Consider the following 26,082-nt stretch of genomic DNA (forward strand, 5'->3'; position numbering starts at 1 on the left):
AACGAACCTTCACAATGACTTACAATACATGAAAAGTGGAAACATTGTTATATATTAGTTTCCTGTTTCAGACAGGACTAAAGAAGCTTCTTTATAACGTGTGAAGAATAAAAAAGCTTCTTTAGTCCTGTATTGAAAAAATCTGGAATAAGAAACTAACATATAAGAATATTTTCGCTCACAATGTCTGTAAGTTGGTGGTGGGAGACCTCAACGGGTGAGAAGAGTTTGGCTTTCGGGTAAACTGGTTCTACCGTACCGGTGTACCAGTACCGGTAAGCGGGTCAATATGCCGTACCCGGTGACATAGCTCAACATCATACTCAAGTCGGCCTGAATCTTTTTGAAAATAAAGTCGATTAAGAAACAGACTTTGCATTGGGTTCTTCACATTGATGGAAACATGTTCATAGTCATCAGCATTTCTTACAGTGGGTCCAATACGTCAAGCTTTTGTTTCTTTTTCTTCTTCTTTTCCCTGAGAAAAATGCACGGCGTTCAAGAAACAACTGTTATTCATGCATGAAAATGCTTTTCAAAGAGGAGGCGTAGGAAAGAATTTTCGTACGAAAGCACTGCTTTTCATGCAAATACGTAGAGCTCACGAGATGCCTATGGTTTTTGGCAGCATTTTGCTTCATCATGAACATGTAGAAACGAAGGTGAGCATGACCAGTTGAGAAAATGTTTTCCACAGCTGTGGAAAGTCCTGAACAATGAAGTTTTTCTTAGGAAGAGTTTTCCCAGAGTTAAGTTTTTTTTTTTCTCCAAATACGACTCAAACATCAAACATCAAGTCTCTTAAATGTACCTAACCAGGCACAGCCATAAATGAAGGAAAAACTTTTGAGTGAAGAAGTGTCATCATAAAGACAAACACTAATGCCAAACAAATGTTAGTTTCTCGAGCTATTTTTATAAATTGAAACCCCGTAAATTATATACATAGAGGCATAATAAGACCAGATGAACATAAAAAATGTAAAATTTTTATTAAATTAATGTAATATTCATAAAAAACATAATGTGTAAACTTATCCATAGGAAAGCAAGTTAGTTTTTTTCTTTTCTTTTTTTTTGGCTTTGCATCTTGAATTTTTCGTGTCATTCAAACGGGACATAAAGCTTGTCTGCAATAGTTTTCATGTGAGAAACAGCTTCATGCTTTCGAGTCTTTTTTTCCTAAGAAAATGTTTTCGTATCCAAACAAGGAATATGCGGTACCCCAACGGTTTTCTCGTTAAAGAAAGGGCCCGTCCAAACGTCAGCAACGACCCAAATGAGTCCCCACCACACGCAGCCCCAAATGCTGTTTCTCTCTTTCTCCCTCTGTTTCCGGATTCAACTTCAAATGCCCATCCGCCATTCCATCCATCGGTCTTTCTTCACTTCTCTGTTGCTTCTCCTTCGTTCAATTCTGTCTGTTACAAGAGACAAGACAGAAAATTGAGAAAAGAAAAAGGCAGAATCTCTCTCTCGCTCTTTCTCGAGCGCGCGCGCAGAGACGGTGACGGCCAACGATGCCTCGCTGGAGAAGGAAGAAAAGTGAGAAGAAGAAGAAGCCTGATTCGCCAACTAACGTTCCAGGTACTACCATCCTCACCCATTTACTTGTTATGACTGGGCCTGTTCCCACAACTACTGTTTGATCCTCTCTCCCTTTCGTTTATGATCTGCTTTACCATTTTCGTTTTGTTGGTCTGGTAGATGGTGGTGGCAGTGAGATAAAAGGGGAAAAGGGAAATGGTGCTGCATTCCATGATCATGGTGATGGTGGACATAAAGCTGTTGTTGCCTCTTCAAAGTCATCTGAGTCAAAGCGGACAAATCCTGTGGTAAATGGTGTTGCATTCCATGATCATGGTGATGGTGGACATAAAGCTGTTGTTGCCTCTCCAAAGTCATCTGAGTCAAAGCGGACAAATGCTGTGGTAAATGGTGCTGCATTCCATGATCATGGTGATGGTGGACATAAAGCTGTTGTTGCCTCTCCAAAGTCATCTGAGTCAAAGCGGACAAATGCTGTGGTAAATGGTGCTGCATTCCATGATCATGGTGATGGTGGACATAAAGCTGTCGCTGCCTCTCCAAAGTCATCTGAGTCAAAGCAAACAAATGCTGATAACTCGGATCCCAAAATGGAGAATAGCTCAAGTCGAAAGATGGAGAAGGGCTCGAATGCGAGGATGGAGAACAGCTCAAACCCGAAAATGGAGAACTCACATCTTCCTTCCCACGATTCTAACGACAACGGCGGGCAAACCGCCAAAGATTTGGAGGTGCAGAAAAATGACGACGAAGATGGATGGTTAAAAGGGGATGCCATTGTCGGTGTTGTGGATGGAAAAAATGAAGGTGAACTGGAGGAGAAAAGCAAAATTGTGGAGCCATTGAAGGACAACCAGCAGAGAGCGTCTAATGGTAGCCCCAGCGATGATGGTACCGCAGTTAGTGATTCTGGAAAGCAAACCAAGGAGCAAGGAACTACCTTGACTGTTTCGGGTGTCACTGACCGAGAGAATGCAGTAAGTTCTGAAGTTCTTAAAAATGAACTTCCAATCAAGAGTCCTGAAGCCATCATTGAAACCGGAAAGGGAGAAATCACAGCAGATGATACAGGATTACCTGAATCAGGAAAAGAAGAATCAAGTGAGAATGTTGATAGGAATGCAGTAAGTTCGGAAGTTCTTCAAAATGAACTTCCAATCGAGAGTCCTGAAGCCATTATTGAAACCGGAAAGGAAGAAAACACATCAGATGATACAGGGTTGGCTGAATCAGAAAAAGAAGAATCAAGAGAGAATGTTGACAAGAATGCAGTAAGTTCGGCAGTTCTTAAAAATGAACTTCCAATCAAGAATCCTGAAGCCATTATTGAAACCGGAAAAGGAGAAAGCACAGCAGATGATACAGGATTGCCTGAATCAGGAAAAGAAGAATCAAGAGAGAAAGTTGAGAGGAATGCAGTAAGTTCGGAATTTCTTCAAAATGAACTTCCAATCAAGAGTCCTGAAGCCATTATTGAAACCGGAAAGGAAGAAAGCACATCAGTTGATACAGGATTGGCTGAATCAGAAAAAGAAGAATCAAGAGAGAATGTTGATAAGAATGCAGTAAGTTCGGCAGTTCTTAAAAATGAACTTCCAATCAAGAATCCTGAAGCCATTATTGAAACCGGAAAGGGAGAAAGCACAGCAGATGATACGGGATTGCCTGAACCAGAAAAAGAAGAATCAAGACAGGATGTTGATAACTATTGCGTTGTAGGCTTGGTTGAACCAACCAAGGAGGAACATATGGAGATTGTGCCACTTCCTTCTTCTGTGGAAGTTCATCACGAAAACAAGCAACAGGTGGTGATTGATACAGCGCACAGACCTCTTGAAGTCACAGAGAATATGGATGACCATGCTCGTGTAAACTCGGTTGAAATACCAAGGGAAGAAATCCCAGAGATTGTGCCATTTTATTCGTCTGTGGAGGTTGATCAGCAGGCAAACAAACCGGCGATCACTGTTCGTGCTGCAGATAAACCTGTTTCTCTGTCCTCCAAAGATAGCGACGAACTGAAAACGGCAGAAACAGAGGTTTGCCTTCAACCAAATCTATGAATTATTTCCCCTTCTGTTAATAGATTTTGACAGATTATTTGGTTGCTTCACTTTAAAATACGAGAAGCTGGCATGGTTTTTGATTCAATCATTTCTATGGATAAATTGATGCTTGCAGAGAACTTTACCACCATTGATCGAGCGACCAACTTCTTGGAAGTGTTGCTGTGGATTGTTGGATGTGTTTATGGGCTCAAACAGATGAAGCAAGGTGAAGTAAGTTATCAAATGTTCTTATGACATTGAATACTGCAGTTTCTGTGGAATGCATGTGTTCTTCTGAACTTTAGTTGGTCATCGATAGTTATTGTCTTCATCTTTGTTTCTCCGAGCTATGTTATGTGAGGATTTCAGAAAGCATAACTAACTGATAAACCTTTAGATTGGAGATAAAACTAATTTCCTGATTACTCCTTTCTATAGCCCTATAAGTTTCGTAATATATAACCTTTAGGCCTTGTCTTGTGGGCTTGGTAGACACATGTTCAGGAAGTGGATGCTTGGAGGAACCTAGGTGTCTGCAGTCCCTGTTGCTGGTCATATTCGAGCTGCTAAGTTCAGCGAGATGTTCCTGTTCTCATCTGCTCTCAAGGAGCACAGAAATTCAATTTCATAGAATTATGAGATGATTAGTACAATTTTCTTAAAATAAATAGGATTTTATGTGGAATAGAAGCTCTTCTAAGTTGGCAAGTGAGCATTTTCACGATTTTTCATAATATCCGCACATAACTGGACACTCATTTCTAGTGGCCACATTTATGTCGTTACATTTAGTATATTATGGATTCCCTTAAAAGGTACATCAACATGGTGGTTGACTAGTTCCGTTCTTCCTGTTTTGGCATGTTATCTATTCACGGACCATGTGCTATCATGATCTGATCTTTTAGTAGTTTGCTGTCGCCTGCTATCCTTTTTGCTGTAATGAATTTTACATAAATATGATTACTGTTTATATGGAATTATTTGTAAATCATTTGCTTATTGAGATGCACAATAGAGTGCTTTTTGCCTCTTCCATAACACAGATTTTGAAAAAGGAGAAAGGACAAGTCCTCTAAAATGTGTGAATGATTCATTTAGTTCCTAGATTGACAGCAAAAATATGTTGAACCATCCTTCCATTAACCTTTTATGTTCATACTTTTCTTAAAATTTAGTGGTCATGATTAAATGTTTCTATGTCTGCAATAATTCAGGTGGATTCAGGATTCCGAAGCAATGTCATCCCAAGACATACTCAACTGACATGTTATATTCATCAACTTCTCTTGCAGACTGACTGGTATTTCCCAGGAGAGGCAGTTCATGGCTTTTTTGCACGTATGAAACCTGAGTTCGATCCGATTCAAGAGATTGGTTGGTCGGGTTGTTTCCTTTTCTGTCAATGGTTCACGCTGCACTTGTGGTTACCATATATGCAAACTGTAGAATTTGCAGGTTTGGTTTTGTTGTAGCCATTGACATGAACTGGTCTGCAGTGATCTTTTCTTTTCTTTTCCCTCGGCATGGATAGTTTAGGTCTACCGCATCTAGCCACAAGTCATTTCCTCTATCTTCTGTATGCTTCTACTCTGCTACATAAAAAAGTTTTCCTGTTTTCATCTGTTCTTCTATTATGAGTTAAAGGCCAGGAACCTTCTTCAGTTTAGACTTTTGACTGCCCCTAGTAATTTGAAGATGGAAAACCCATCAAGGTTGGACCTTTGTGGCTATGAGACGGGCAGCCATGATTCAAATTCTCATGGGTATCACTTTTTCTGTAATCCAGATGACCTCTAGTGTTTTAGTGCTACACCACCAATAGAGCTGCACTGAGTTTCCCCCTCCCACCATTGAGGAAAGGAAGAATACTGTCAATTTCATAACGACCATCAACCTGTTCGGCTTAGCATCAGGATGATTGAGGAATACATACTTCCATTATATTTATTTCTATTTTTCCTGTGATTGAGCTTGTAAACAGCAGAATTACTAGAGCCGGCTCACTGTCGTGGTAGAAATCATGCTTGGTTGCTTATACCGAATCTGGATCTTATTGGTATACTTGTACATGCGCTGGGCTTGTAATTTTTAGATCTGGACCTTGTGTCTGAAGCCTGGTTCAGATCTTGATCTAGAGCTACTGCCGCTGATACCAATCGATCGGTTGAGTAAAGATAATTAGTGCTTCTGTATATCAATTCTAATCAGATGTGCTTGGATCTGATCACTTAGGTGAACATACGTGAATAGAACAACTTGTAATGTTGCTTCAGCTTATAAATTCAAATTCTTTGGAAGATTGGAACGAGTATGAATTTTCTTTATTTTTCAAATGGATATAAAAAACTTATTGCAATTTTCAATGATCTTCAGTAAAATAATCTAAATTTCCCAAAAAGAAGAAAGTACACGAATCGGCATGTCAAGTACACATAACATCATAATATCGTCGTACCCACTTCTTAAATGAAAATGTAGAGTAAGAGCTTTGTAACATATAATCATTATATGGAAAAAGGCAAAAATAAGAACAGATTTTATTGAACCTGTTAAGAAATTTTGGTCTGTCCCCAAAATTGCCGTGATCTTTTTGCATTCCTTGTGGCAACTTTTACATATGTAAATGTGTGTATATGTGGTATATATGTTTAATTAATGTTAATGCTTATCATACATTCTATTTTCTGATTAGACCGTTAAATTTCTTAAAATGGGGAGAAATTGGGGACCTATTTTTTTGAAATTAAGAAAATAAATTACTTTGTGTTAGTACTTCCGCCGTATCATAGGGTGAAATCAGAATTGGTGGACTCCTTTTTTGCAACCAAACTGTAGGCTAACTTCAAATCTACTGAAGAAGGAAAGATACTTGAATGTGTGCGATTATATACATAAGCAATTGAATCTATTATCAACAAGGAACTGTTCTGTCCAGAACAAATTGCAGAGGTATCTACTCTCTAGTCTACTGAAAAGGAACTGGTTATTCCTCAAGAAGGGATTCATCAAAAGAATGTTACCACTTTTTCGAGACAAGCGAGCACGGGAAATGCTTGGTCTTTCTATTCATTTTTATGACAAGGTGGCAGGAACACTGTTGTCTCGCACTATTAAAGATGACGCCAACGAGAAGATTGTTCTAAGCACCTGTTGAATCTTCTAATATAGCAACTTTGATTGCTTTTTCAACGTGCACATTATCTAATCACAGTAATTTGTCTGCCATGATCATGCAGTTCTTGAACCGTCGGACTGGCACCCCAGTCACAAGACTGGGTGAAGATGAAAAGAGATGTTAATGGCCTTAGGTCTCAAAGCATTTGTGGGTGAAGATTGCTACTGTCTTGGACACCTTGCTTCAGGAACTTGATGTTGGCTGATTGATGGATGGACATGGAAGAACTGCTGATTTCACCAATACTGTAATTATAATGACTTCAAATGTTGGTCCCCAAAAGCTTCTTCTTCAGCAGATAGACTTATACTGGAGGTAATTAGAGGCCGACTATCAGATACAAGAATTGCTTTAGGAGATCTGATACAATGTTGCTTATACGCTACTGTAAGCACTACGTAGATTTACCCTCTGCAGTTCCTACTACACACATATATATACATGTGTGTGTGTGTGTGTGTAGCTCACAGACTAATTAAGGCCATTTTTTTGAATGGATTTGCAGACTTTGAGGTTCACAATATATACATCAATCGCCTAATACTACTGTTAGTCTATTTTGGAGTCTAATATCACTGATCAATTCCAAGTTTCAACTCTACTTTGTTCTGGAAGTGCAAAGCTCCTATTAAATTGGGAACAGAGAGAAAGCTTTCCTTTTCCCTTCATATAGTTACAGGAATAATCATATTTCTAGTCGTTATCACTTTCGCTGTAGAAAACTTGTTTGACAAAGTCACTGATTTAAAAGGCCTGTTTGTCCCAAGAACAAGTGACCTTTATGCTTACAAAAACATGCACCATCAAAATTGGCATTTATTGAAATACACGCGAAGAGAGACTGGTCATTTCAACACTTCTTTTTTCCCTCTCCCTTTCTTTCCCCCTCGTTTTCTTCTTTTTCATTTTGCTTTCATAACCATACAGTTGGTAGCTCTTAAAAGGAAAATAAACAAGAAAATTCACAGTTAGAAGTGAAAGTGAAATTGGTTTCTCTCTCTAGGGATGAGTAAATCCTCAATGCTGAAATCCATTCGTCTTCTTGAGCTCCTTCCAATCACATAATGCATAACACACCAGCCAATACAATGCATAGAACAGTGTGGTTCAAGAGGAAAATCCACAAACCTCTTTATTATATATATATATGACAGTTATTTAAAGTCATTTAAAGCAAATAGATGGTTGAGAGAAGAAAAAGAAAAAGATGTAAACTTATATTATATGAAATGTCTATCACATTTTTCTTTAACTGTTTTATGTTGGATTGAACGGTGTAGATTAGATGACTGAGTGACTCTAAAAAGCTAGAGTAACTATTTAAATTTTATATATATATATATATATATATATATATATATATATATATATATATATATATATATATATATATATATATATATATATATATATATATATAGAGCATGCCACCATTGTGTGCACATTTTTTTAACAAAGCTAATTGCCATATGGAGGTGTTTCGTATGTAAAGTACCTAGGTTGCATTTTATTTAATTTAATACAGAACTTGGACTTGTAAGGGTTAAAGAATTAACAGGACTGTGGAGTTTATTACTCAAATTGATGCATAAAAAATACATGACCTATTTTACCCAGTTGTTTTGGATATGTTAAATTCATTTATATGGTTAAATTTGTCATATGAGGTACGTAAGAACTAAGAAGTGTATTATACATATACCCATGTACCGTACTTTAAGTACGTACTAGCACATGAAATTTAAAACACATGCAAAAATTTAGATATTAAAAAGAAAAAAAAAACGTTGCACAGCTTAGCTTGTGGGCAGTTAATTGGATAAATATAGTACGAGCTACTTTGAATGCAAATGAAAAAAGCATGGAGAAGGTTTGGCTTTTTCTAAACATATCAGACCTATCCGATTGTTGATTCAAATTAAAAACCATTAGCTAGATCTACTAAAAAAAATGAATTTGAGTTCGACTTCTAATAGTTGAGATCCAAAAAAACAAAAAGTCCGACTCGCTTACATATAAATGTCAGATCTGAAGTCTTAAAACATAGCGGTTTGATTTGCTCATGGACTCGAATGCCAAAACACTTAAACAATCCAATTAAGTTGAAGTGCCAACGAACTTAGCGTATTGAGAAGGATCACTTTCCTACTTTCTTAAACGTACTGAATAAGCATTGTTTATAACATTCCCATATCTTCTCCCCGCGTCTTCTTCAAGATGATGGAGGTGATACACAGCAACAACCATAAAAGAAAAAAAAATATTTGTTGGGTGTTCGTCGGTGCATTGACCCAGCACTTTCCTCGCTCTTTTAACTGCTCCACTGCTAAACATTTTTGGTTTTGCATATGTTGTCTGATTTTTATGAAGAGGATGACCTATGTATAAGTTTATGAGGGGTTGGTGTAACGGTCAAGGTCGGGGCTGGTAGGCGACCATTCTCTGTTTCAAATTTCTAAGATGTCAACTTTTTTATGCTGCAATAGGAACGCCACCATCTCGCAAGTTGAAGAGCACCAGAGAACATCATGAGGCACCAAAGCGGCCTTATACATTGAGGAAACAAAAATGTTGGGTGAGAGCTTCAACTCTCTTTTAGGCAGTAGGTTGAAATATTTCATACTCACCTAAAAGAGGATGGCCGTAATTAGATTTAGGGTTTCCATGTACTTTGAGACAACATAGTCATGTTTCCATTTGTAGTGATTAAGATTTGATACTAATGCTATCTTGGTGCAAGAGAATAACATAGATTTAGGGCAGTCTAGTTTCCCCACCAAATGATAGGAAAAATTTTTGTTTGAGAACATAGGAAAAGCTCTTATTAAGAAAAATAAGTTGGACCTCTTGAAGAGGAGTTTTTCAGAACTTTTTTCCCAATGAATGTGTCATACATATGAAATTTCACATTCCAATACACCCTTTCATAAATATAAGATTTGAGATTTTTTTTCATCCAGGTCTAGATGGAGAAATCCTCCAACCTCTCATTTTTTTAATGCATTGGCGTACCGGCAGACCTCTAAATAGCTAAAGGATTTCAACATTATATATGTATGAGTGATTGATAGAAACTAGACCAACAGGTCGAAGACAAAAACCAAAACCTTTAAATATGCTATTTAAAGTGTTTTTTTTTTTTAAAATCTAACCTTATCAATATGATCTAAAGGATAAGTTGATGCAAAATACATATTAAGTTAATCCTTTTTTTGAGTTTTATTAATGTTTTTGTAATAAACAAAAATGATTGGCTCTCATAGCAGATTCATTTTCATAATAGAAAAATTAACATTTTTCATACAAATAACTTAATTCAAAACATGGTTTATATCAAAATTGTTTTTAGAAATATATTAGGATGTTTATATTTTATTTAAAATAATTGTTTAGCAGAAAACTAAAAATATGTTTTGATTTTGTTTAGGATAAAAACCAGACCCTTTGATTTTTAAAATGATTTTTTTTTTTTTGCAATTTAACCTTATTGATTTGATCTTAAGAATGAATTGATGCAAAACATATACTAAGTTGATCATTTGTTAAAGTTTAATAGTGTTTTTATAATAAAACAAGGCGGATCCTCTCGCATGATAGCAAAAAAATCAACATTTTTCATTAAAACATGTTTTTTATCAAAATAGTTTTTATAAATATATTTTGATGTTTATATTCTATTTAAAATAGTTTTTTATTGAAAAATCAATGTACCTGGTTTTTATCCATGACCTTAGTGTATAGTTCTTAACAATCACTAACTAACTAACTAACTATATATATATATATATATATATATATATATATATATATATATATATATATATATATATATATATATATATATATATATATATATATATAACGTAGGCCGTCCTGGAGTTAAATAAAGTCATTCCTTGATCTTCGAATAGTCCCCAGTGGGAACGGAACATTACCCACAATCATAGAAGTTTGAAGAACCTCGAATCCCAGGACCAAAGACTTTGACGAATAACTTCTTCAGAAGTTGAGCGCTCATTATTTTTTCTTAATAAAAAATCACCATTGCACCTTCCTTATTCCTTCCTTCCGGTCAATCCGCAGCCTTATCTTCTCCCTTTTCCAGCTTAATTCAACCAAGACTGATCCTCCTCCCAACATTTTCCTTTCTTTTTTCAAAGGCTCTCTCTCTCTCTCTCTCTCTTCATTCCTTAGCTCACAAGAAAAAAGAAAGCATGAGGACGATATTTCCAGCCTCTTTCGTGTTCGCGTGGCTTTTAGACATCCGGACTTCCACGCGGTTACAAAACGTGCAGTTTCAGGAAAATATCAGAAAGAAGAAAGAAAGAAAGGCGATGCACTAGGAAATTAAACCATGTCGCCGTGTAAAGGTTTTCTAACTTTGTGTTCATTAATGGCAACAAGAGGAAGGAGCGGAAGAAAAGTTTAAAACGACTCTCCTCCTCTCTCCATCTACAAAGGAAAAACCATACACATGAAAAAAACAAAATGACTCCCATCTCAAAGTTTGGTACACGTAACAATCTATACACATTCCCTTTCTATGAATAGAAAAAGAAGAATAAAGAAGTGACATCTTTATTCCATGTAAGTTTCATCAAATGAAAGAATGGAAAAATGGGATTATTCTACTTGAAAATGAACGTAGAAAGGGAAGGAAAAGAAGCTGAATGATTTTGATAGTGATAATTAACAGTTTGGTTCTTGCTTCAATTTGGTCTCTTCTACCCAAGATTTTGCTGCAAAGAACTGTTGCTTGTGCTGTTGGTGGGATTGGCTTGGTGGGTACTTTGTTGGGACCCAATTATTGAAGTGATTGCTGCTGCTAATGCTGCTGTGAAGTTGGGATCAGCTGTTATGGCGCTCACTGTTTCTGCCAGTGATGGTGATTGCTGCTGCTGCTGTTGGCCTAATTGTGCCGCAACCGCGGCTTCGAGGCCGTGGGAGATTTGCAGCCCGGAGAACTTAGATTGGTTGTGGATTGATTGCCCGAACAGCTGAGCTGCCGGTGGCGCCGCTCCAAATGGCTGAGGAGCAGTGCCCAATGGAAGATTGATTGGTGCAGAAGCATTCGGCCTCTGGAAGCCTAGTGGAGTTGGCGTCTGTGTAAGATCAAGGGTGACGGTGGGGAATGGAGCGGAGGCCGAGATCGTCGCCATGCTCGACGAGCACGGCAGCAAGGTTCGAGCAAGGAAGCTGGAGTTCATCATCCCGTCCGTGCTCGACATCGATCCGGAGAGAAGCATGCAGGCGGCGGCCGACGTCGTCGACGCCATGGCCATGGCTGCCGGTGGGAGCGGATGGTTGTGGTTTCCTTCGTAGGTGGTTATTAGAATCGTTCTGTCCTCCGCACATCTTTGTACTTGCTTCCGCACCGGGCAGCCGGCGGCCATGGTGCAACGATAATATGCTCGCGGACATGGATTTCCCTTCGCCATCTTCTGGCCGTATTTCCTCCATTGGCAACCGTCCGTTATCTGTAACAGTACAAATTAAACGCACTGAATGAGATCACAAATTCAATCATTATTTGAAATCATCATGGGCATCATCTGAAATTGCAGAAATCAAATTCATGATTCATTGATTCGAAAATTTTTCGTAAAAATTTTGCCGTAGATGATCTGAATTCATAGACCAATAAGAACTTGAATCCGTCTACCAATGGAAATAACCTTTTTCTTTTACTTTCAAGAAAAATGTAACTATGATTTCAGCTGCAATTTATCTTTATCTGCAACTTTCAGAATACCATTTTGTCACGCTTCACCATGAAGCCTTATCTCGTATTCTAGACGAATCCTTGCAACTACCATTAAAAAAAGTAAACTCTACCATGGGAGCTTCAGATCGTGCTCGAACCGAGACCCTGGCCTTCCTCATCGTAGCCTCTGCCGCTTGCTCCACGCTTTTGGCAGCCTGCTGCAACTTGGGGGACTTGTGCACCCACCCTTGTGAAGCCCTGTCCGGGCTTTCCTCCCTCAACTGATCTGGGCTGTGCACCGACACAATCTCCTTGGACACCACCTCCGTAGTATTGACTGGCGATATCGACCGCTCTTCCGACGAGGATTGCAGCGTCTCTTCTGTGTCTGCGGCTGCACCGGCGGCCGGGCCAGGATCCATGAATTGCCTAGGCATAATCCTCCTTCCTCCAGATTCAACCAGCTGATCACCAACCTTGTCTTCTTCTTCTTCTTCTGTTTCATGTTCTTCTACTCCTCTCTGGTGTCACAATGAGCAACACATCAACAATCAGCATGACAAGTTGGTTTCCCCTTATAACGATGGAAAACTCATAAAAATTACCACCACCACAAGAGAAAAAGTCGTTTTCTCGATTAATTTTTTGTTGGTTTTCGATTTCATGGAGGATCTTGATAGGATAAAGGAGAGGAAACGGATGATATCTTACCTGATCTTGAGTTGGATTGGATCTGAGATGGCTTTGCTGCTGCTGCTGCTGCATGAGCGAAGCAACCTGAATCTGTAGGCTCCTGTAGTCGTTGCTGACTTGATGAAACATGTTCCTTAGCCGTCGATTCTCTTCGTTCACTCGCTCAACTTCGGCCTTGAGCACTGATATCTGCACATAAGATCACAAAAACTTCATTCAGATCTGTTGGTACACTTGAATCCAAAAGGTGCTCGTAAATCTTCAGTTGTCGCACTCACTTCGTTCCTGGCCTTCTTCTCTTCCGTCGGCGCGCCGTCGTCGACACTGGACTGATCGCTGCTGGCATTCGCAGTAAGAAGCCTTAATCCCGTCTGAATGAAGAGAACAAAGAAACGGAAACGGAAACCGACTTCAACTCTATTCTTAAAACTAATAAAAGAGAAGACGGGAAAGCAAATATATTGATCAATTACATTGACGTCACGGTCCGCGGGTTCGCCGGCGTCCTCCTTCTTGACCTTGAAGCCCACGTCGTCGTGGCCGGCAATTGCACCCGACCGGCTCTTCTCCTTGAAAAAGTCCATCTCACCGACGACGACGCGCTTGTCGCCGGCGGCGGCAGCGACGGGGCTAGGCTCGCGTTTCCTCTTGGCGCTGTGGAAGGGGTCGAGCACGCCGGCCTTGGTGAGAAAGAACCCGACTGAGTCCGCAGCGATGCTGAGGCCACCACCTTTGTCCATCAAACAAACTCCAAAAATAGTGATTCCAAAGGAAAGCTTCACTCCCCAACCTCCGAATTTACGTGTTCAAACAGAAAACGATCGTATCTGCAACAACTGAATAAAAAATCCGAGCAAATTGTGTATCTTAAAATCTTCTTCTCCACATAGAAGAGGAGGAAGAAGAGGAGGGTAGTCTGGAGTGTGATCCAAGTCTTTTCATGGAGGAAGGTTGGGGAGAATAAAAAGGCAGCGAGAGAAGGAGAGGGCCCAAGACGGTGGTGACATGGGCGTCATCACGTGCGTAAGGGGGCGCAGCTGGCGAGGGAGGAAGCCACACGGCAGGAGAGCAGGCTGCGACGCAGTCAAAAGGCGGTTGGACTCGCTCCATCGCAGAGAGAGAGAAACGGGAAGGGGGGGCAGGCCGCCCCCCCCCCCCCGTCGGCCATCACGTGGTGATAATCAACGGTCAACAAGCCTTGACGGCACGGCTTTGAATATTGGGTCCCATCAATCTCTGCGTTGCGTTGCGTTGCCTCCTCGAACCTGCCCCCCCTCCCTTTGACCTCTCCCCTCTTTCTCTCTCTACCCTTCTCTCACTAGGCCTGGTTCGAGATGTTTTTCTTGACAACAATTAGAAAATGAGTGAGATTGGATTCAGATCTAAGAAATGACATCCCATATTAGAAAAAAATTTGATTCAGATTTAGTTCAAATAGATATCCTCTATTCAATACATATACATATCATGAAATTGGTTCTCAGCTAAGAATTATAATGCCGTTCAACTGTGTATTATAATGATAATTTTCAAATTTTAATTTGGATATGTTGCTTTACTCATACTTGAATTGAATCTGAATTGAAATCCAAATACATAAACACTTATCCGATCAAGACTCATGAAAATTAAGGACTGAATGGGCTCGAGCAGGTGGGATCGGGGAGAGGAGAGATATGGAAGGGCGGGCTTTGACCGGATGGCCCGGCGAAGGAACCGTGTAGGCTTGGTCGATCGGATCTGGGCGTCTCCCGGTCAACCGAAACCCAACCGGCCCAAAAGACGAAAAAGCCCTCGGACAAACGGGGGGCATATTCCCTTCCGGAAGGGGTGGTCCTGACTTTGACGACCCTCCCGGGATCTCCGCCGTCCATCCGAGCAGATCGCCATCGCCGACGCGGATCTCGCCGTCGCTCCGTTCTTCCCTTCGGCAGCGAAGATGGACGGCGGTGATGAAGGGGGAGGCGGACAGCGGGGATCCCGTTTGGCAGTTCACGGGGATGCCGGGTCAAAGCCATGGACTTGCGGGGAGTAAGTTCTCGACCGAGATCCCGAACAAATTTGCGGATTTCGTTTTGACTTTTCCGGCCCCGTTTGGTCAATCCCCAAGATCCACAAAAAAACCCAGTGCACGCCCTGCACACGAATACGATGGCCTGCGCCCATTGACCGGTAACAACCTCATCCTTCCGTTCTGTCTGCCCAAATCATACGAATCGTCTCTGCCCTCTGTTTCTTCATAATTCTAACAACACATAATGTATCTTTTCTAGTTCCAAAACCTTATATTTATAAATATACATGCCCAAATTGATTATTGACTTCATTTTTTATAGTCCTAATCATATAAATATGTTTTATATGTTAGAAAAGCATTATGTTTGTACATGTGAATATATGGTTTTATGTGGGCAGATGAGTGTTGGACTTAGTAAGCCAACTTAATCATTGACTTTATACCAACAAAGGTGTCTGCTTAATGTTTATCTTTAAATGTGCTTGACTTTACATATGGGGGGTGAAAATTTACTCTGAGAATTTCAAAAGTGTCTGGATTTATAATAATTACTGTTAAAATATATCAAAAAAATAAAAAATTGGGAAACCAATCTCTGTTGTTGGGGGAGAAGAGGACACCAACTACAATCCAAGCAAGCAGGAAAAAGCCTCCTTATCCCACTTGATAATTCTAGGGTTTGCAGGGAGTATAGTATTTGACCCACCATATGATGAGGTAAGGAAAATTCAGAAGATGTCTAGGCTCAAGGAACCCCTACTAGCTAAGATCATGCATCCCTATTATTAAATATGGTTGATTAGGTATAAGTAGAGTAATCTTGGGTCATGTTCTTTTTTAATTAAAAAAAAAGCATAAATACATCACTCGTAGAAATCAAAATTCAACGATTTGAATAATGATCTTCGCGAAATGGATCGGCGACGGGATGATGAAAGCAATGTTCGGAGGCGCGGACCATGCATCTAAGAAACATTATCTCGACAAGGGTAAGATTTATGATCAATTATTCATTTCTTAATTGGATAATTAATTGGCGAGAACCCATGTGCCCTAGAAGTCACCTTGAGTTGAACACATTGATGCCATCTAAATAATTGTTGACAAAAAGCAGGATGCCCACAATTGAGACCAGCTAGATCCTAGAGGGAGAAAAGTTGCCTGCCAACCTATTAGTTTGACAATAGCAGAGTCATATTGGTCTGTGGCATGTTGATATTGTGTGCAAAAGCATGGTTTCATGGTCTGAATACCCACCTAAAGGGCTACCGCGACTTGGGTGTTAGGGGATTCCACCAGCGACGGTACGCAATGCGGGAAGCTATGATTAGTGTTTTTAATTTGGCGCCTAAGATTTTTGGGATTATCTAAAACTAAAGAATGAATAATTTCAATTAAAATATTTTTCATCCTTGGGCCATGTAAGGACGATATTGATATGTATAAAACTTCATTAGTTAGATGTACACCTTAGTAGAGAAATAGAACTTTCAACCCCATACGGACCAGAATTTTACCGTAAACCAAACACGTTAACTACCCACGAGAAAATTTTGTCAAATTAGTAGGCGAGTCTTCATAATGTTCAGGGGTTTTCTGAATCGCGTTGAAATTTATGTTCTAATTTGAAAATTAAAGCATGTAGAAGGAAAAAGCTTGAGTGTTTGAGAAGACCAGAAATGGGACACAGAAAAATCTCATTTGGGTCAAAATTTTCATCGAAACGAGGCTTGCTGTAGCTGCATACATTGACAAAATGTCATTGTCTAATTGGCTTAGGATAAAGAATTAAGTCAAAAATTGCTGTATTCCACATCCTCTAGGAAAGGTGCAGAATCAAAAAGGCCTGCGGGGAAAAGCATGTGAAGGGTTGAAGAGTCAAGATCAGGAAGAGAGTTGTGGACTTTATTTGATGCCGTCAGAATGAAGCCAATTAAGGTGGAATTCGTGCAGATGCTTATTCTATCCTGATCACATACATCTCTATCTATACGGGTCTATCTATACGGGACTCTGGCTACAAGAGACACTTGGTTCAATCATGAGAGCCGTTCAATCCATTACGATAGACGATTGAGAGAAAAACAAAAAGAAAAAAATGTGAACTAATACCAAACGATGAAAATACCTTTCTTTTTTTTCTTGTTTTTCTCTCAACCATCAATTGTGGATTTGACATCCCATATGAGCAAGATGGGTGATTTCGAATAGTCAGAGTCACCATTTAATATGTATGTATGCATGAAAAATGATGTATACATATAGCTTCATATATTATCATAAATTCACAACAGTTATGTTGGTAGTGCCGCGTCGTCAACAGATTTGGGACGGCCTTAACCTTATATTTTCATATCAAAGCGCGATTTTGATGCAAAGATAGTGCTGATGACAAGGTTTACAACTCTACCAAATCAATCTCCCATGTATGCTTAGATTATTGGAACTGAACCATTTTGCTTAGGTCCTTGCACTAAGAAAAGACTTTCATGGCCATGCATTTAGTTCAAGGGCCCCAGAGAGCACAAATTTTTGGGTTGGTGCTAACCTTTAGCTTTTTTGAAGAACAAGCGGCCATGTTCAAGATGTAGACGTGTGTTCGATATTGACAACTTGAGCAGTTTACTCTTGCATACTTTCATATGCAAATTAACCATAGGGTGACTGAGCATTTACACAACGAAAATTAAATCAAGAGATGAGTTTCAAACGATCGGGTGATGTACATTAGGGTTTTTATTATCATTAAGGTAACGATACTAAGTTGAAGCATAGCAGAGTTGCCACCCAAAATTTCTAAAAGGATCACTAAATTTTTGAGGAATGAAAAGAAAATGGAAGACTTCGGCTTTCACTCTAACAGTGAGATTAACTTCCCACTCACCCCAAAATAATCACATCCATATCGAAGTAGTTGATATCAACCAAGAACAATTGACCCTGAATAAGGACATTCTAGAGGGGCACGAAGATAGGAATGGTGACAAATGGATGAATCAGCCTCACATATTAATGCACATCCTTGGCGGCTAGATAGCGGTGGTTTCATCACTTTAAATTTGCAACAGTACTATTATCTGCATCTTTAGAACATCTCACGTGAAGCAAGCGCAGTTAGTCCAAATTTGGCTTCATTATATTTGGTGGATGCCTATAGCTGATGGTAACTTCCTAGAAAGAACTCGAATAGTTTTTGGTGTCAAGTCTTCATCCCTCGCCGACCTTCAATCAATATCAGTCCAATCTTGCGCTTTCATCACATGAAACACATTCAGAACCACTCTTATTCTCCAAAAGAATATCATAGAACCTGGTCAAAATTGCCTTTTCAATACATGCATCCGCACGAAGAACTGATCTTGAGAAATATTTTGACAAGTTCACCTAACAAAGCATCACATCCTTTGAAATGTAAAGAGGAAATTAAAACCAAAGGTATCAACATTTGACGGTCTAAAAATCATGATTTTATCTCCAGAAAGCATGATCAGAATCATGATTTCTTTTACCTCTGTTTCTGATTCATCTGCCTTGTTAGATTGAATATTGCAATTTATATATGATTCTCAGCCTTGGGCACATGGGCGGCATGAACAATACAGTATGTCAGTGATATTCATGAAAATGACATATATCTACCTAGTTTAATGAACTCGGGGAAGAAATGACCTTAACTTTTAATGAGAGAAAAGGATGGTAGCGTGCAGATTGAGACTTGTGATGGTACTTTGAGCAGGTAGCGTACTTCCAACCAATCTTGGTCATTGTTCAATCTATGGAATTAGTGAGAGACCACTTTGACTAGCCCTAACTATCAGCTAAGTGATCAATACAGACAACAAAGCAGTGGCCCCAATCATGAATGCTGTTTAATTTTGAGAATATTTGCATACATTATGATCTTGGTAGGGACCGACCTAATTGATCTATTCAGTTATTTGGCAGTCTACTTAGATCGGGTAATTTTCGACCAAACCGGTCGATCGGATCAAGGCATGCAAAAGTTAACCTAATGGTTGCATAATCAAGCCGGCATTCGGATTTATAATCGGGCGAGATGAGTTAAACATGTCATGATCACGTTATAGATTCATATCCATTTGAATTGCTAAGTTATTAACGATCTTAGTTACCAATGCAATTCATATCCATTTGAATTGCTAAGTTGAGTTACCATACATTAATCAGGTCAACTGGACTATATAATCAAGGTAAATGTGTATTTAGATAATATTTCTGAATCTCGAACGGGAATCTATTAATCTAACATGTTCACATGTGAAAGGTTCCTATCTCTTACAAAAACAACGGATTCCAACTTCGTGTTTTTCCAATGTCTTACTTCTTTTTGGTTATGGTCCGGTCCTAGATTTGAATGGTCAGGCATCAAATTAATGGCACCTACCCTTATCTCCATCTCTGACGTTGAATTCTCTATGCGTAAAGTTATCATCAAGTCGCCGGAGCCGCAAATTTTCCGGAAGTTCTCAGCACCATCAGGCCTGCCGGCTCATTTATTGATATCTAGGAGTCCGATCATTTGGATTGTTAACCGAGGAAACTGTAGTTGGTGGAGAAAGATGAGAATATCGCTTTGATCAGGAGCTCTATATACGCGATCAGGTTGGTTGGCTTAAAAACTTATGGAAGTTTAGAGTTCAATGCTTGGACGTTTGTATATTTACTTATATTCTTACGAAGCCAAAGCAATTATGAGGATACCTTCTTAGTGAACAAGAGAGAAGACTTTACACATACAATTACATTGTACCACCATTAAGCTAGGTCTGATCTATGTGTGTGTGAAAGAGAAAAAAAGTAATAGAGCTCATCCTTATAATTGGTGTTTCATGAAACCGTCTTCTTCCCCAAGCTTCTCTTCGTGATTTGGGTGGTTCACTGTTTGCAGTCCAGAAAAATAACACCTACGAAAATCGAACAAATGACACTTCATTAGTACAACACTAAAGACCGACTAATTACACTACACCTAACAGAACAGCTCATCGTCATAATTAAAAAGATACTTTCATAAAAAAAATGCTAGCGAAAAATCTGTTAAATGACTAGTGATCATCGTCTTCATCGTTGTATCAATCAATATTCTTTCATCTTCTCAACCACCAGCAAAATCTGCTCTAAAAAATTGATACAGGAGCACAAATTAAAACCGCACGCACACACACATACACAAACCAAAGTAAACGAACAACGTCCTAAAAACAAACGAGTCGGTAGAGGATGAGTGGATGACTTCCCTACTTTTCCACAAAAGTATCCAATATTTGACACTCCTCATCGTGATCGTTGCCGACAGCGTGTTGCAGCCAGAGATGTCAATGAGCCCAAGGTTTCAGAAATTTTTATTCTTATTTTTTAATCACCGACTTAACGAGCTTGCTAGATGTGTCAATCTTGTCTGCTCGATTGTACGTTCACTTTTCCTTATATGAGTTGTGGCTTCCTCTTTTCGCCGTTCAAGAAAGTCCTCTCTTTACTTCTGTATGGCAAGAGGGTATAATCAAAGCAGGCGTAAGTGTGATTTAAAAAAAAATAAATTATAAAACCCAACATGATTTTATTAATCGTTAATGTGTTTTTTGTAGAATTTTTCATTAGTAACTTTCAATTAATTCTTAAGCTCTGTAATATGCCAACCAAGTTAGGCAACCAAGTGATAATATGAGCATTTCGACTTTATTTTAATTGTTAAAAGTGTTTCGCTAAGGTGGTTTTTCATGCTTGAATGATGCTGTAAAAATAAACCTGCTTTGAATGACACATCAAAGCTGTTCCCTTGTTGATTTGGACTCCAAAAATAAATACTAACAATCGTCTAGAAGAGAACCATAGATACAACACTACCTGCATTCTTATGTATGTTATAATATGGCATAAAAGCTAGGAGTCAACTTATGTAATAGGGTACTCTAAATTGTATTTGGGCAATTGTTGGCAAACTCAGTTAGTTGACACAGGAATGCCCGAGTTGGCTCGGGATCATTCTCTCACTAAGCCATGAGCCAAGACTCAAGCGAGTTAGCACCAGTGTACTACGAATCAATTGATTCACTAGATTGGTGATTTGGATCGAAACAGCCCAAGTTTTGGTGTCAAACTACCTTAAGGTGTAAAAATTCATCTTAATTCTTAATTTCTTAACTATCTTTTGTTTGTGTTTGCTCTCATGAAAGCTTTTGTGCAGTAGCGGAGCCAGAATTTTTTGGCTATAGGATACTATGTACTAGTTAGTACCTTGGGCTGTCTTGGGTTGGCGTGGGCAGGCGCTCACGCCAAACCCACGCTGGCTCCGCTACCTTTCTCGTGCGTGTGGAATGCCCATAATTTTAATTATATGAAAAGGAAAACGAAAGCCGAAGCTGGTACATGCACGAACAAACTTGAAACTAAGCAGGCAAAAACGTGAAGCTATCTTGGGCTGGCGTGGGCAGGCACCCACGACAGCCCCACGCTGGCTCCACTACTGCTTTTGTGTGAAAAGAACAATAATAGTCCAACCATTTGCAAATATATTCTTACCATTAATCTCTAAACATCCATGGGCCCATGAAGAATCTGGTGACTTGTGGGTGGTGTATATATATATATATATACATATATATATATATATATAAAGAGAGCCGATAAAATGAGAAATATATAACAAAATTTGGGAACAAGAAGTTCCCTAGATACAAAAGCAAAAGAGAGAGAGAGAGAAAAAGAACTTTATGATAAACACAAGCTAGCAAGTAGTTTTAGATTCATGGCCTTTATGCTTAACGTCGTTATCAAATCATAACCAAAATGACAATGTTCCATGTTGGGCAGGAAAGCAGTAGATTACACAAGATTATAGTAAAAAAATACAGTATAAAAATTTACGACCTCATCCGGCCGAGTCATGAGTCAACTCGCTAACCATTGACCTGCTCGTCGTCTATTGAGACGATTCTAATTCTCAGGTTTGCCTACTGTGGTTTGGGCTATGCTCCAGAAAAGTTAGCAAATCAGAAATTTAAAGCCAAACACTACCAAGCTTGTAAATTCTTAAGAAAACAAAGAAAAGTAAATTGAATCAACAAAATCTCCTTTGGCCCAAGCTAAAGCCAATGAACACCTACAATGGAGAATGAACAGGAATTCATTGGCAGCTGGTATTTCACAAGTCGCATCAACTTCCTAACCTGTTGAATCATGATCCTGAATAACCAAACAATTAGCAAAGCCAATGGAGCCTAAGGAGACCGACGGGTGTACGCAACCGCTTGGCGGCATCGACAAATTGGCAGTTTCAACGACAAAATGAAGAAAAGAGTTTCTGTGATTCAGATGATCAACCTAAGTTGATCTCTTACTGATCTCTTCTTTCTTTTTATGCTTAGACACACAGCAAGAATGCAGATGGAAGAAGACAAAGGGAAAACTCCCACTTCACTTTTTGCAGTGAAACTGTTAGCTTTCTAGGAGTTCCACTCTGGTACGCCACAGGAAGCGGACAAAGGCTCTGTAAATCCTTGACTCTGGGTTGGCCGGTTTGGACTCAGGCAAAAAGTGAGGTCATGACTTCTCTTATTATTTGTTTATGCTTATCGAGAAGGAACATGGCAAGAACCAAAGGTGACAAGGCTGGAGAAAAAGAGAGCGAGATCAGCTTTTCAGGAAGGTTCACTACAAAAACAAAGGCAGAAACCCAGAGAAAGAGAGAGAGAGAGAGAGAGAGAGAGACCATAATTGAACAAAGATAACATAAACAAAAGAAGAGAGATGAATCGGAGAGAGAGAGAGAAAAAAAAAAATTGCAGTGACGATTTTGGAATATTATAACAAACTCAATTCGGGTTTTGATAAGCGATCACATGAATACGTATTTTTTACCATATGCTTAATTTGTCCTTGCTTGATGAATATTATATCAGGCATATTATATATAGGCCTCAGTCCCTTTTGCTCCAATGGCAAAATAACTCGTGTTCTATGTGAGGTGCCCTAGAAGTTGTTCGTATTAGGGCATATGAATGTCACTTTTCTTTTTCAAAATTCTGCGACGACTAATTTGTTTACTAGCAACTTTAAGAGGAGGATCAGAATAATTCATGTCGAACTATATAGACCTATGTAGACTCCTCAACCTACCCTTCTTAACATATTGTTGGAGATGATAGGAAAAAGGAAAAAGATTCTTAGTGACAAGGATGATGATGGTGACGCGCATAGGGCACATCACCCTGGTAAAATTGTAGCATTGAGATAAGGATGTCAACAGATCGAATTTCGAATTTACATTGAATGTTCTATACCATATCCGATTCATCGGATGTTTGTATATAGAATTCAAATTTAGATTGGAATATGAATGAATGAAAGTCTATATCATACCATATCTGAATCTGGCTTTAAAGCTCACAGGCTGAATCCAATCAATCAGTATCTGGCTTTTAAGTCCATGTTTGAATATGAGACTCATTTCTAAATATATAATTGAATCCAAGCTGCATTACGATAGGAGTATATATTTCAGTCTTTACTATTACCTTATAACCTGAAATCTTTACTATTACCTTATAACCTGATTTGGGTAACTAGTTTATTGGAATTAGTATTTTTGTTACAAAAACTTTGAAAAAAGTTGGTTGACTGAGAAGAAAAAAGGCTTTAGGAAGTGGGGAAAATTTGTTGGCTGAGGTGCATAAAAGTGCAAAACTGCTTATGAATGATGCCTCCCATTATTGGAACAGAAGAAGACAATAAGCATTCACTTCTTTGCTTTTCTTTCTAGCCAGTTTCTAAAAAATTGCACAAGTTTAGAGTGCAATCTCAAGAACAGGAAACAAGTAGGTGACAAAGGAAAACCCATCTCATCATCTATGTCTATCAAGGGAGAACCACAAAAAATAGTCCTGCACTTTTTTAATATTTGAAATTCATGACATCTCATCACCCAGTGATATTCGCAAGTTGCTCCCGTTAAATGGGGAGCCCTTGCTTTAATATATATATATATATATATACACGCACACATTGAAATCTGCCAGCTGTTGGATGTTACTAGGTAGGTAGATAAAAGTATATTGCTGAAAGTATCATAAACCATTGATAAAATTGCCATAAACCGTAGCTAATACTTAATTTTGTGTCTTCAAAAATTAAGTGGAGATTAAGAACAGGAGTGACATGGGTTTCTGAGTACGAATTTAATTTCTTATGAATAAGTATGTGTTGAGAGTGCCAAGGTACACACTGGCGGCCACTATCCGTCAGCAATTCATACGCCCACGGAATTTATCTGAACGGTTCTGCAACTGTTGATATAGGAAACGAGAACAGCTCTGGGGCGTCAACAACGGCCGCTGTTGGCAAAACCAAAAAATGTTGTAGTGAGTCGATGTTGTTAACTTTAAAATTCTGTGGACTTTTTTTTTTTCTGTATTTTCCAAAAAATCCATAATGTAAAAGTCAAATTCTTACCAAAACAGGATAATGATAGAAGGAAATATCGATGTTTAGCCAAATTTCAGAAGGAACATTGAGAATCCATACTGTTCACATCAGGGGCGGAGCCAAGATTTTCTTGAGGGGTGGGCCGACAGTCTAACCTCTACATTCGAGTAGGGCCAAACTGAATTCAAATCCAAAAAATACATGACGTAATTAAAATTTTTTATTTTTTTCAATGTAATTTTTTTTCCATTGGCCGGGGTGGGGCCATGGCTTAAGTGCCCCCCCCCTCCACCACCCCTGGTACACATGGTGTGCTTCTGCATATGTATGTGTGTGTGAAGCAGCTTGATACCGGTTTTGGTTTGGTTTCGGTTTCCAGTTCCCAACCAAAGTACAAAGAAAAGATGAACAAGTAGGTGCACTCCAACCCGAAAGCAAGATGAACAAGTGAATTAACTCTGGTTCAGCAACTGAATCTTGGGCACAATTAGATGAAGGAGGTTAAGTAAGTTAACCTAATTTTATAGGGCAAACAGGCCATGGGCTTGAGTGGATTTGATCAAATATATCTAAAGTCAATCATGACATGAGATCGATGATGGAAAAGTCTGGCACAAGGTATTTGGCGCTCTGGAAGGAACCAATTATTGATAGATGCAAGTTATGTCCATTAAATCTGACCAATGTATCTATTCTGCAAATGGTTAGTTTCTGCTGTTAGTAGATTTGCAACTTTAGGTAATGTCTCGCCTAATTTGAAGTTGTAAGGATTTTGAGATTAGGTTGACCAATTGCATTCTCAAAGAGCTGCTTATTAACAGAAAATATTATTTTTTGATTTAAAATGATAACGGCATAATGCATCTGGGTGGTAAGTTGGCTCACATAAAAGGGATTCATTGTTTGAACCCTCTCGTTGCTGTTTCATTCCCGGATGTTACTCATCTAACTTGCAAATGATGGCAAGTGCAATACTTGAGTTGAAGCTGCACCGTAGGTTCACTTAAGCCCCGAAGCAACCCTATAACCTGAAAAAAGTATTAATCATTTTATTTAAAAAACTGTTTGCATGATCGCGGACACCATGATGGTCGTGTTCTAGTGGTCTGCCTTCATTCATCTACACCAGCGACCCGGCAAGGAACAATTTCTTCGCAGTGCCTCTCTCCAGTGGTAAAGTCACATGGTGGCAAGTGTGGGAAAGTTTGTTAATTTTATGTTAATGCTTTGACATATTTGATTGTCATATATATATATATTTTGAATAGTGTCTCTCTCTAGACAAGAAGCATAATAGACGTGCCATCATCTACAGGCCATTCCTCTGCCACTCGTCGAGAGTTTATCTCAGAAGTAGAATGCCCATTTATTAACTTTTAAGAGTTGAATCATTATTTGCTCAAATATTAAACTCTTTTTATATTTTTTCTGCACCAACCATGTGAATCAGTTC

At 38.9% G+C, this 26,082-nt stretch overlaps 2 protein-coding genes across 9 annotated transcripts; one reads left to right on the forward strand and one right to left on the reverse strand.

Moving 5' to 3' along the window:
* Window positions 1-1,291: 1,291 nt before the first annotated feature.
* LOC116263952 (uncharacterized) lies at window positions 1,292-7,154 on the forward strand. 8 transcript variants are annotated; one of them, XR_007574604.1, is made up of 5 exons: window positions 1,292-1,587; window positions 1,708-3,587; window positions 3,730-3,822; window positions 4,814-4,899; window positions 6,836-7,154. XR_007574604.1 is itself a non-coding variant. In XM_031643789.2 (4 exons), exons 1-3 carry the CDS (start codon window positions 1,521-1,523, stop codon window positions 3,814-3,816), a joined length of 2,034 nt encoding a protein of 677 aa, XP_031499649.1. In that variant the 5' UTR covers window positions 1,292-1,520; the 3' UTR covers window positions 3,817-3,827; window positions 4,814-5,218. The 8 variants fall into 8 exon arrangements, 4 of the variants coding, with proteins under 4 accessions (XP_031499649.1, XP_031499650.1, XP_031499651.1 ...); XR_004174747.2 differs by having other exon boundaries at window positions 3,730-3,827; window positions 4,814-4,937; window positions 6,836-7,153; XR_004174748.2 differs by having other exon boundaries at window positions 3,730-3,827; window positions 6,836-7,153.
* A 3,985-nt stretch (window positions 7,155-11,139) lies between these two features.
* On the reverse strand, window positions 11,140-14,117 carry LOC116265008 (WRKY transcription factor 6-like). The gene is made up of 5 exons (XM_031645512.2): window positions 13,645-14,117; window positions 13,450-13,542; window positions 13,190-13,360; window positions 12,610-12,999; window positions 11,140-12,251 (listed from the first exon to the last, which is right to left on the reverse strand). Exons 1-5 carry the CDS (start codon window positions 13,909-13,911, stop codon window positions 11,499-11,501), a joined length of 1,674 nt encoding a protein of 557 aa, XP_031501372.1. The 5' UTR covers window positions 13,912-14,117; the 3' UTR covers window positions 11,140-11,498.
* Window positions 14,118-26,082: the final 11,965 nt, after the last annotated feature.

Source organism: Nymphaea colorata, chromosome 11 (genome assembly GCF_008831285.2).
Source record: "Nymphaea colorata isolate Beijing-Zhang1983 chromosome 11, ASM883128v2, whole genome shotgun sequence".
Taxonomy (NCBI): Eukaryota; Viridiplantae; Streptophyta; class Magnoliopsida; order Nymphaeales; family Nymphaeaceae; genus Nymphaea; species Nymphaea colorata.

What these genes read in the sequence shown, in the direction of transcription:
- LOC116263952 (XM_031643789.2), top strand. Translation starts at nt 1,521, where the DNA reads ATGCCTCGCTGGAGAAGGAAGAAAAGTGAGAAGAAGAAGAAGCCTGAT. An exon ending in TTCGCCAACTAACGTTCCAG is followed by an intron (nt 1,588 to 1,707) that starts GTACTACCATCC and finishes TTGGTCTGGTAG; the next exon opens with ATGGTGGTGGCAGTGAGATA. An exon ending in TGAAAACGGCAGAAACAGAG is followed by an intron (nt 3,588 to 3,729) that starts GTTTGCCTTCAA and finishes TGATGCTTGCAG; the next exon opens with AGAACTTTACCACCATTGAT.
- LOC116265008 (XM_031645512.2), bottom strand. Translation starts at nt 13,911, where the DNA reads ATGGACAAAGGTGGTGGCCTCAGCATCGCTGCGGACTCAGTCGGGTTC. An exon ending in CCAATCCAACTCAAGATCAG is followed by an intron (nt 13,000 to 13,189) that starts GTAAGATATCAT and finishes TTGTGACACCAG; the next exon opens with AGAGGAGTAGAAGAACATGA. An exon ending in CACGATCTGAAGCTCCCATG is followed by an intron (nt 12,252 to 12,609) that starts GTAGAGTTTACT and finishes GTACTGTTACAG; the next exon opens with ATAACGGACGGTTGCCAATG.